Source organism: Colletotrichum spaethianum (assembly GCF_022836535.1).
Source record: "Colletotrichum spaethianum MAFF 239500 DNA, contig20, whole genome shotgun sequence".
NCBI lineage: Eukaryota > Fungi > Ascomycota > Sordariomycetes > Glomerellales > Glomerellaceae > Colletotrichum > Colletotrichum spaethianum.
Genome location: NW_026054790.1, coordinates 711182 through 722850, shown reverse-complemented (window position 1 = coordinate 722850; position 11669 = coordinate 711182). Strand labels below are relative to the sequence as shown.

Here is an 11669-nt window from a genome sequence, read left to right as displayed (position 1 = left end):
TTGGTATTTAGGACCCACCCAAAATGTTGCAAAAGCAGCAAAATACGATGTAAACACCGTGAGTGACGGGACCATATCTCGCCTTCACAACCTCTAAAACTAAACATATATATGTTAGCCTTATTCAGTGCAATAATCACAATAGAATTTACATGTATGAGCGTTCGGGGCCCGTCTCTTCAGTTCAATGGCCAGTGTGGCGAAAAGAATGATCTGGACGGTTGCACCAGAGGCATACCATACCGGACCAGATACGCCGCTACAATGCCATTAGTTCTGTTCACAACCAAATGCAGCTGGGATACTTACTATTTGTATGCAACAGCTGTGCTCTGCAGCAGAGTTGCAGCCCACGTCCAAGTCGAGAGGACGGAAGAGGCGACCTATCGGATGAGTAACTCTGTCGCCTGAATGATAGATGCATTCACTCACCAGCCCGGATTTGAGTGATCGTCCAGCGGTAGTGAACATTTCCGACGTCTGGAGCTCATAATTGTATCTTTTGAGGGCCCAGGTGATAGCGATCATGAAAACCCTGTGGAAACGATGAGTCTCATCGTCAGTTCTTGAAGAATACAGAGATTATAAGACATACGCGAAGAGGACACCGAGACCAATCATAAGGCCATAGCTACAACGTGCGATTAGCATTTGTTCGATAATTGTAGCGCTTTTGAAGAAGGACTAACCCCCAGCCTTGATGGAGGACCGGCGTTGAATCCATGCTTACGCAATTCGCGTTGGTATTGGGAATGTAGGTTGCAGCTGCTATCAAAGTTTCAGTGATACAAAATGAGCTCCTGAGGACAGCTTCTCAAAATAAGCGGGCTCGGACTCAGAGAGGCCGAGGAAGTGGCTATATAATAATGCAAATCCTTTTCAACTGCAGAGCCTAATGGCCGCCGGGCTCTGGCCGTAGTATCAGCAACCCAGGTATCTGGCGTACATTTGATGCCCATCCTTTCATTGGACTGTACTAGACGCCCAATGCATCACCCGGAGAAACTGATAAAGGGATAAGGCCAAGATATTTGGTACCAATCCGCCGGAGCAAAGTGGGTTACTCAAGAGATAAGGTCATTTGAATGGGATAACATGGAGCCAGGGCGCATAGACGAGCTGCAAGGTCGCTGATGTCGGCAGAGAGCGCCGCCGCATCTTGGCGTGGATGAGCGGAACCCCAAGAGTGGCAAGAGTTTCATGGATGTTCGTTCGCTGCAGTCAAGGTTGGCGGCTGTCCATGTGTTGTGTCTTACAGCGAACATGCTCCCGTTATCACCCACCCACCTCCAGTTTCGGAGCTGTGGTTCTGGGCCCTGGGCCAGCCTGAGCCAGCAAATGCTTGTTGCTCGCCTGCGAGGTCTGACTCCATATTTGCAGCGGCGCCGAGGCGCCGAGAGAAAGACGTGATGTTCTGAATGGCTCATGTGTGGGCGGCCAAGATTTTAGTATTTCTTGGGAGTTAAACTCTTATCATTCTCCAATCGGACACCGAGAGAAGATAAGATTGTGTAAATCGGACATGCTCCTTCTCAGAGCTTATTTATTATGTTCCTCAACGATAAAATCCCAACCAGATAAGTCAGCTTGCACGAAACTGGACCAAAAGAGCCGGAACTGCGGGTCTATGCCATGACAATGGACCACATTGTTTAAGGCCCTTATATACCGTTATATCTCAATTAAGCTTCTTTCCGAAGCAGAACCCTTCGAAGAACAGATCTTCCTGATTTGCGTCAGGGTCCCAATCATCATCAAATTCATCTCCATGCTGCTCTCGACCAATTTCGTGGAATAAGTCCTTCATCGCTTCATCGGGCTCCCAGCTTCCCGTTCTCCATTCGAATAGACGGACATCTTCGTCATCAGACTCTTCAGATGCCGCTGAGTTTAGTCCATCAGACTCTCGACCAGTTCCAGGCGCGTTGTAACCGATTCCCCAACCCAGTGGCCTCTGATTGTTCATCATGTCGAAAGACTTGTGATAATAGAATCTTGCCTTAGCATGGTCTCCCGGCGACCACCAGATGGGTGACCATATCATAGCCTCTTTCAAACGAGGCATCTTTGCAGCTGCTTTGGCGAATGCGACGAGGAGTGGATGGAGTGTTTCTGGACTGGGCCTGAGACGCCATCCCGAAGGCCGGCAGGGAGCATGCCCCATTATGATGGTATCGCCTTCGATGGCCTGACTCTCGCCAGTATATTCGATCCCGTCCACAGGATATCCTTGCACATTGCTACCTTCCCCATGTGGCCCCACAAAGTACCAAGATCCCCTAGGAGTAACTGGATGAAGCTTTAACTCTATTGATTCCATGTTGGGCCAGACATCACCTTGTCCATCGTCGGGCCAGAAGAACGACTTGTCGATAATGGCGCTTAGTTGTAGCTGAGTGAGATGGCGACAAAGGACCCGAAGACTAGAGCTGAAATGGTCTTCAGGACCTGCTCGAACAAGATTTGGCATCGCCGAGTCGTGGTCAAGAGTTTCATGGGCCTTTCTTCTTTGAAGAATAATCTCAGCTCGCTTGGCTCGGAGTGACATGGTCTCAGCAACGCGCGCAAATTCTTCTCTTGCCTTGACTCGGTTGCGTTCTGACTCCGAGTCGCAGTGGTGCTCGTCTATAAGGTCGATCTGGAGCATCTCCAAATTGGGTAGCTTGGCCGAAATATCCAAAGGAGTCCTTAAGCTAAGTTTACCAAAGGAGTTTGATGCTTGTCGATATGCAGGTGGCCCAACGTACAGAGAACCGATACTTTGGAGTACTGGGAGCTGCTCCAGACGGTGCAGATGAACAAGCCAGCTTGCAGTTGGCTTGGTGGGATCGAAGTCCGGTCGCTCGGGGCTAGTAATCTTAAGCTGTATGGTTCCTTGCGGTCCATCAGAGTCCTCAAGGGTTTTCAATGCTTTGAAGAGTGCATGAACTTGGGCTGATAGATCGTCGTCATAAGATTTGGCGTCGGTCGGGTCATCGGCTGGGTTAATGCCCTTATGAGCTGGGTTTTCTGGCAGCCTCAAGTCGAATTCCAGTTCATGAAGCCAACAAAAGCGTGCACCGCGAAACTTTTCGACAAATCTGTCGAGATTTTTGTAGTGCAGCTTGCACCTAGTGAAGCCCTCAGAGTACTTTTCAGCTGCCATACGGAGCTTTGGTGACAACAACAAGAGGCTCTTTAGATCAGGTCGATAGAGGTTGGATGCGATTTGGTCGACGACTTCTTGAGGCAAGGTCTCCATCCTTGGTGTTACTGGTGAGAGTTGCAGCTGATTCTCAAGATCACAGGATGAGCGAAGGTAGGGTTGGCGAGGTCGCACATGTGATGGCTTACAGCCATCCGCATGCAGCGAGACTTTATTTAGGAGGACCGCATGTGCCGGTGACAGAAAAGAGGCGCAGTGTGGCGCACGAGGTCTCTCAGCCATGGCTAAGCTGGATCGACTGGATGGAATGCCAATGTGCTGACGCATTTGGCTCAAGACATACTTGTCTTCCTGCCTCGACCCGAATTCAGCTTCGCTTAGAATCACAAACAACGTCCGCATTCCAGTTCCGTGATCGGTTGTTGTGCATATGCTCTTTCTATCTGCTCCGCGCCGCCGGCGAATGCCAAGAGCCAAGGCGCCTACGGGCTCACTGTGTCTGGAGAGGCCCACCGATTCCAGAATTCCACTCCGCACGCAAACTGCACGTCGGCTGTCGCCGCATCGGAAAAACACTCTTAGGCTGAATCTCTGGCCACTCACAACAATCGCATGTGTAGAAAGGTTTTAGATACCTGCAAAGAAAACAATTGGTCCTGCTCTCGCCAATCCGGCCAAATTGTCACCCGCGGCCAAGGTAATTTGCTCCACCTATGCTCCAAACCACCTCCCATAGAGAAAACTTCCACGAAACTTACTACCCTTCCTATCTGACCAATTCAGGTTCTTTTGTATACGTTTTGACCGCCTACTCAACTATTCCTTTTCCTTACGTAGGCTCTCCTAGTTATCTACCAAGAGCCTCAATGTTAAAATTATAAGTTGTCAGATGGTCTCGAAGCACCAGCGGAGTCCGGGCTCGAAACATCAAGAAGTAAAATTGATGTATCCGCATCAGTATGAAATAGTTACAGCCTGGTACGGCAGAAATAGTGGAAGGGTAGGTTCGAATCACTTTTAAAAATGACTTCTACGCGCGTTTTGGTTGAAGTTGTCCATCTATAATATGCTAGCCCTTTGACATGAGTTTGAGCAGAAAACAAATGCTACCAGCTGCTATTGTTCGCCCCGAAGATGGACCGCTTTATTATGAACGCAGCAATAGAGCATTTAGCAATTTTTGAACTCCCCTAGAAGTCACCCAGCCAGGAAATTGGCTCAATTCATGAAACTCACCAGACAGTATAATTTGGGCACCTTCATCTGGAACAATCCAAGCTACATTACAGGCTTGATAGACTGACTATCCCTGAACAAATTATTTGGGTCGTAATCCTCTTTTACCCATTCCAGTCTTTCAAGATTATTTCCCCAATACAGCCTTGGTGCATTACTGCCAATTTCCGAGTCTGGGTAATTTGCATACATCCCCCACTCGTCACTAGTAAGGCTTTTGCTTATGCTCTGCCTGAGCCCCTGAAGAAACATAAAACCATTACTTGGGAATCTCTGGCACTGTGGCACGCTATCCTTGAGCTGAAAAAAAAGCATCTTGTCTCGGTGCACATATGCTGTGTCTGTGGGCTTCGGACGTGTGATAGCCGAGGCATCACCGCCATGGAAGTTTATATGCATGAACCAGGAGCGGTTCATATTGAGGCCAGTCTTGTTGACAGTGTTGACAAGAGACTCCAACTGTGTTCTTGATAGGGTTGGAGTTGTAATGCTCGAAGCATAAAAGTTCTCGTGCTAAGAGAAGGGCAGTAAGTTGTATGATCTAGACATCTGTCGAGCGGTTCTATTCACCTCATTGTAGGTCGAAGAAGTTATGTCAATCTCTGAGGTACCCGCATAGTGCTTGATGAAGTCTATCCAGCCAACTGTTTTTGCACTCGAAACCTTTACCCCCAGCTTGTGACAAGAGGCTGCACCGCTTTCCGGAAAGCGGCGTCATCGCCAATAAAGGCACCATTGAGATATTACCCATTGTTGTTGAATGTTGTAGCCATGGTCAATTCCGCTGGCAATCCTTTTGCGAACTCTTGGGCGTCCAAAAGAGTTTGTGGGGCTGTTTTCACATCCCAGTTGAGGCTGATGTCAAAATATGTTACCCGCTCGGGTGCGGCAAAAGTGTTGAATTCGAGCTCGGCCACAATAACCATTGATGAGCCTGCGCCGCGGATTGCCCAGAATAGATTTGGACGTTCGGTTTCAGAACAATACGTTATGGTTCCGTTAGCCAGAACGACCGTTGCCCCCTTAATCCAGTCCGTGGCAAGTCCGTACTTCCGAGAGACCATGCCGTGGCCGCCATGGAGGGAATGCCCACCAACACCGACACTGTTCTGTCTTAGACGGTACAATCAACATAGCTAGAAAACTTACGCTGGACAAGTTCTATGCGAGAGAGCTCTCTTCCCTTGCTTATATAGCTCAGTGGCAACATGACCCAGTCTAGCGCCTGCTTGTACTTTGGCAGTACCGTCAGTGGCGACCTTCACGGCGCACATATGGTCTAGATTGATCACCAGGTGCCCATCTTCCCCACCAAAGCCGGAGGATGTATAGCTGTGGCCACCGCTTTTCGCACTGACACTGACACCATTCTGTGCACCACACTTCACGGCAGATGATATTTGCGTAACCGTAAGGGGATTGGCAACTGCAAGGGGCTTACACGAAAGTCGGACGTTGTAAGGGGTAGGTATTATTGAAGCAACAGGAATGAGTGCAGCGTTGAGGCAGGATGTGAGGGAGCCTAGAGTGGATGTAGACGTCGCGATAGCAACGAAGGCTTGAGTGGTGAGGAGAACTGTGAGGTACATTTTAAATATAGATAGGGGTTTGCCATAAGAATGAACGAACCTCGAATGCTATCTCGCTGACGATCCAAGCTTTAAGTAGTTGTTTAACAACTCATCTTCAGGTAACAGCCTTCTTTTCTTCTTTTGTAATGGTGACAGGCGGCTGAATCGTTCTTACGGTCAGCCGAGCTCTGAAGGATCTTTGACAAATAGTAGTTCATCGTTCTTCCCGAATGTCAACTCCTTTCTTCTCGTTTATCACCTCTTCTCAAGCTAGCTTTAAAGAACTTCCGTTACGTAGCTCCCGCTCAATGCAGGTTGAGCTTGCCTGCATCTCAGCTCCTGCACGTCAGCTTGTATATGCGCGTCGCAGCCGATATAACTGCTGGTCTTGTGGAAGGAGACTGGTTACAATTTACTAATCATAATATTGTCAGGTAATTCAAGGCCTGGAGACCACTCATCAATCTAACACACAGCTATCAGATCATAGACACCACTAAATGCTGTGGTTGCGGCCAGCGATCTGTTTAGGGCGAGCCTGATGTCCACCCATTGGGAACTGTTTGTAGAAATGGTAGCAGATTAAAGATTGACATGATCATCATTCACCTGAAAGCTGCCAGATTGAAAGACATACCGAAAATCATCGGTTCCGTCAGAAAGGCTTCGCTGTGTTACGCTTCTGTGCTAACTTGTTGAAGGTGACACGCCAGACAGTATACCCTCTTTAGCATGTCCTTCAAACCGATTGTTTTAGGTAATGCTCATAATCCTGTATTGAAGCCAGCTATTCGCAGGTAGTAGTGGGCCAATTATCTCACCCAGGTCTTTGTGCTGATCAATAACTGACTCAAATGACATTCGGAGCCATTAGCAGGGGTTCTGAAGCTTTAGGAAGGTATGTCTCTGTTAGATGTTATTTCTCCAGCATGGCGGCTAGTCCAGTCAGGGCGTTAAAAACTTTTGCAACACTCCAAAAAGTCCACGACGACATGCTTCTTCGCGTGTGCGTAGTTCTGAGCACAATGCGCGGATTTCATGGCAAAGTAGGCGCGCTCGTCAAGCGAATTTGGCTTTGATCGCGCCATCTTTTCTACCGAAGCACGTTTGGAGCCAGCGTGGTTGGCGGTGTGTATTCTCCAGTGGTCTGCTATGGGACGCTAGACTGTGGCATGGGGAAGGGGATGGATGAATAAGTTGTATGTTGGCGCTTGATATGACAAACCAATGCGTGGGATACTAGCTGAAACACTAACTGCAGAACTTTCATCTTTCCTAGCGAAGAATAGATGGTGCAAAGCTCTTGAGGGGCGTCATCAAGCCAGATGTTGGTTGAGAGAGAGAACGGACATGCACAGAGCCGGAATCATGAACAGGTTGAGGGAGTGGTGTGAACAACACACAGATAAGTACTTGGGGATAAACACAGATCAAAAAACCCAACTAAGATATATTTTGGGTATCTCGTAAGTTTTATATTAATCATACTTGCAAACGACGAGCATTGGCTGACCCATTATCGATCCTCGTGTGCCTGCTTGCTAGGCTATCAAGGCTCCTTACGATCGACCAATCCGACATTTCACCAAACGCAATATTCGATACAATGTTACCGGACCTCCGCTGCTCCCACAGAGACGCCGCCCTTAGCTTACCAGCTCATTAAGTCAGAGCTGGAACGCTTTTACCAACCGATTATAACAGGGATACGGTTCAGAGCCTTGTAGCTTGACCATCAGCATCTCATCGTCCTACAAAGCGCCTTTCGGCATAACGCAGAGGCAGGTATAGAAGAGCGCTCAGGACGAACGCAACCTCGAAACCAATGTCTCCCGTTGAAACTGCGATGGGACCCGTGAACCAAACCTGAGAAATGCATGGAACAACCAGCGCAAAACTTAGCGCAGCAGCTCCAATGGCTGCGACGCCCCATGGCAACTTTGAAGGCTCTTCCCAAATAGCAGCCTCGTACAAGTTATGGTTTGCGCGGCGGAAAACGAAGTGCTCAGCAACCACAATTCCCACAAATGAAGCCGACCAGTAGCCGATAAGCGCGATGAAGTTTTCGAGACTGAGGAAGAAGTCGTGAGCTGCTCGAATCGCAATCGGGATGATGATGGCAGTCACCACGACTGAGAAAACGTATCGTGGCAATCGAAATGCGGGGACCAAAGTCTGAAAGTTCAGAGTGATCGCATACATCGTGCCTGAGATGTTGGCGAGCAACGTGAAGGCGAGAACGACAAGAATAAACTTGCCGAAGCCGCCGGCTGGGGAAAGCATAGCTCCGAGGACACCACCGACCAACGTGCTGTTGAAGCCGTCTTGCCACTCAGGGATATTACTCATAGCGCCGCCGATGGCTGCACCCAAAGTCATGAGCAAAATAGTCGGCACAACTAGTCCGAGATAGCTGTATGCAAAGATGCGGTAGCTGAAGAGGTCAGTATGAGTTCCAAAAGTGGAGGTATCAGGACTTACGATACGAGTCGCTTTGTGGGGGCAAAGTAGGTTGTTAAATCAGATGCGATACAAGCCCATGGGATCATGTAGGATGCAATGACACCACCAAAGCTGAGAACCCCAGATGCCGTTGCTGGCTCAGCCGTAGCTTGTTGCTTCAGCTGCTGACCGCCGCACCCTACAGCAATGATAATCGCGACCAAGGCCGGCATCCAAGCGTAGCCCTCATAAAAGTGTAGCACGTTGAAGCCGCAGAAGGAAATCAAAAGTGCCGAAATGCCGATCAAGACAATACCAACTGCAGTCGACAGGTCGCCTTCCGAGACTGCGGAGAGACATTGTCCTCCAATCACACAGATAATGACACAGAATCCAGTGAGGGTTGCCAAATTGAGAATGACCGGAATGTACACAAAGTAATACCTGCAAAACACATATTAGCCAAACCTAGATTTTTGTCCACATATTAAGCCGGCACCATTGATGCCAGTTCAGGCCAAATGTTGGCTTACCCAAAACTAAAGCGAGCTTGGATCATCTGGCGCATCCCTGTCTTGGGGCCCCAAGTAGAAAGAAATGCCGGAGCCAAGGTGGACAATAGATTAAAGAAGAGAATTGCAAGTGCCGAATCGCGGAGGCCGAGTCCAAACGAGACCGGACCCAGCATGCCGAAGGTAATGCTAACGAGTGTGAGCAAAAAGATCGTAACAGCACGGAGGCTGTTGAGCCCTCAGATAATCACTCACGCCAAAATATTGGTATTGATCGAACACCAAATCGTGAAAGCATTGAAGTACTTGGTGTTTGTCCGAGCCTCGAGCGGGATGGGCTGAATCCCGCCCTCTTCGACCCGCCCGGCCATCAGGACTCTCTTCACAAAACTTTTTCCATGTTGGCTGGCTACTGGAGGCTGCTGAACGTTGGGACTTTCTCTGATCTGCTTTTCGCCATGACCTCGTTGGCCATGATGGCTTTCCAAGTCGTCTGCCATCTTGGAAGCTTCTACAAGCGGGTGAAATCAGTACAAGCAAACGTTAGAGTAGAGACTGAGCAACAGCGGTAGCGGAGTTACTCCAATATCAATGGAGATGACTCAGTATTGACGGTGGTGTGAAATTTGAAAATTTGTCGTTAAGCGTCCGTGCGTTGAGCACATATCGCGACCAAATGAGACTTAGTCAATTGTTGACTAATTAATAGTGTCTCCATCAGCCCATTGTTTCCGCCGGATTGGCTCTCCAGATTGGGTGCCTCTCGAGTGGCGACAGTAGCCGCCTTGTGGAGCGGCGCGGACTACTAAGGTCTTGAGGCGACACAAATCAGTGGAACGATAACACAAACGGAATATCCCTCTGATATACCAATGATGTTATGATACGCCAAACCATTCGGTGTCGCTGCGATGAAGCTTAGTCGAGGTTTCAAGGAACATTGCTCAGTGTGCCTAGTGGTATCCTTCCAGGGCGACGTCTTGTAATGGAATTCATAAGTATCACGCCGCCTACAGTCTAACACCGGTCGCGCCGCTCTACAATTGATTTTGGGTTGTTCGTAGGAATATCTACCGTCATAGCATTTTCCTGACCAGTAAGAAACATATGTATTGGTTGGCAATGTCAACCATAGCATGGGTACATCACCTTCATGAGAAGCTCTTGGTCAGGAAGATGCGACAATTGTAAGATTCGCCTTCGAGGCACCTTGGCAAGTGTATCTATTTCTAGCTCACATGGTGCTTTACTGCTCGGGTCTAGGAGTCAACCAGGTTCTAATGACGTATCAAAGAACAGCTGCCACCTGGCCGGGTCGATTAGCCGCTCTGAGAAACTGGTCGACGGCCGTGTCTATTTCATAGTGGTACATCCAAGTACTCTTACTCTCGCCCGCTCTTTTTACTCGCTCCTCAATTTCCTCATTTACAGGAAGATTCTCAGCCAGTAATGCGGAGTTGAGTGCGGCAAAGTTGTCCAGAACTCCGTATAGATCACGATAGTGCGGAGATCTGATCTGGTCATAGAGCTCTAGCGCCGCCGGCAACCCCTTTGCGTTCCGTTGTGCCCAGTCGATACCCCGAGTCAAGGCATAAACATCTTCCAATGCAAAGCCTGCTCCAGCTCCGAAAGCGCCAGAGAGGGGGTGAGAAGCGTCTCCAATTAGGGCCAAGGCACCATGAGAAATGACGCTTTCAAGCCGGGCTCCCGAGAAAAGGGCAAACTCTTCGGTCTTGCCTTGAGCGGCAAGCTGTATGACCTTTCGGACAGGTTCACAGAACTCGTCATACTCTGATGCGATGGTGGAGAAATCAAAGGGACGGCCCCAGCTGACATGTTCCTGGCCCTCGATTGGGCGACGGATGCGCGCGGTGACTTCGAAATCATCTCCACCCAGAGGACAGGTGAACACGTATTTTCCGCCAGTGTTTTGCCAGAAGACGGGAGACTTCGGGATCCCATCGATCTCCTCAACTGTCGATTTTGAAATGATGGTGCGGTAGGCAGATTGGCCGTTATACTTGATCTTGTGTGAAGGAAAAGCGAAAGATCTCACAAACTGTTATCCGTCAGCTTGAAAACCCCGACTGATTTGTTCGCATAAGATAGCTCTTACTGAGCGGATTCCGTCAGCTCCAACAAGCAGGTCCACTTCGTCGGTTAACCCGTCTTCGAAACGGATCTCGACCCTGCCGCTTGGTAGAATAGATATATCAATCAGCTTTTTCGAGGTTTTGACACGCGACTGATCGACATCTTTGAGTAGGGCAGCCTGTAGCTTAGCCCGCACCATACGGCAACTCAACTGTTGCGGTGGCGTGTCCTTGGGGTGACTGCTTTGTTGTAGGAGCTTTCCGGTCCTTCCATTCCTGTGATCTCACATGTCAACACCTTGCACGTGAACAAAGCTCTTCTATTCATAGCTTACCGTTGTTGCCCACTCGTGCCATCTGGAGACCTGAAGAAGTCATTTGGATCTATGTTCTTGGCTGCTCCGTTCAACTCTAGCAGTCTCCAAGTGTGCTGTTGCAAACTGATGCCGCCACCTGTTTCGCTGATCTGGGGTTTCTTTTCGTAAAGCGTCCAGTCGACGTAGTGCAGCTTGGCGAACTCTATTGCAGCACCCAGTCCTCCAGGACCACCGCCAATAATGGCGACCTTGAGTGGGGGAGGAGTGAAGTGGCTCTTGATAGTCATCGTTGTGGTTAGTTTCGAACGATCCAAAAAGGTACTGACAGCGTGACGATGCTTGCTGGCTACTAG

At 49.1% G+C, this 11669-nt stretch overlaps 4 protein-coding genes across 4 annotated transcripts; all 4 read right to left on the bottom strand.

Annotated features, from left to right (window-relative positions):
* Positions 1 to 7: 7 nt before the first annotated feature.
* Positions 8 to 651, bottom strand: ColSpa_07890 (putative urea carboxylase; the record flags this gene model as incomplete). The annotated part of the gene is made up of 5 exons (XM_049274102.1): positions 8 to 99; positions 153 to 259; positions 310 to 383; positions 433 to 535; positions 596 to 651. 5 exons carry the CDS (start codon positions 649 to 651, stop codon positions 8 to 10), a joined length of 432 nt encoding a protein of 143 aa, XP_049130059.1.
* A 1027-nt stretch (positions 652 to 1678) lies between these two features.
* On the bottom strand, positions 1679 to 2065 carry ColSpa_07889 (uncharacterized protein; the record flags this gene model as incomplete). Its single annotated transcript, XM_049274101.1, has 1 exon — positions 1679 to 2065. The coding sequence occupies one exon, from the start codon at positions 2063 to 2065 to the stop codon at positions 1679 to 1681; it is 387 nt and encodes a 128-aa protein (XP_049130058.1).
* Positions 2066 to 7695: 5630 nt separating this feature from the next.
* ColSpa_07888 (purine-cytosine permease fcyB) lies at positions 7696 to 9082 on the bottom strand (the record flags this gene model as incomplete). The annotated part of the gene is made up of 3 exons (XM_049274100.1): positions 7696 to 8386; positions 8434 to 8838; positions 8928 to 9082. The coding sequence occupies 3 exons, from the start codon at positions 9080 to 9082 to the stop codon at positions 7696 to 7698; spliced, it is 1251 nt and encodes a 416-aa protein (XP_049130057.1).
* Positions 9083 to 10194: 1112 nt separating this feature from the next.
* ColSpa_07887 (2-heptyl-3-hydroxy-4(1H)-quinolone synthase) lies at positions 10195 to 11603 on the bottom strand (the record flags this gene model as incomplete). Its single annotated transcript, XM_049274099.1, has 3 exons — positions 10195 to 10932; positions 11023 to 11275; positions 11335 to 11603. 3 exons carry the CDS (start codon positions 11601 to 11603, stop codon positions 10195 to 10197), a joined length of 1260 nt encoding a protein of 419 aa, XP_049130056.1.
* Positions 11604 to 11669: the final 66 nt, after the last annotated feature.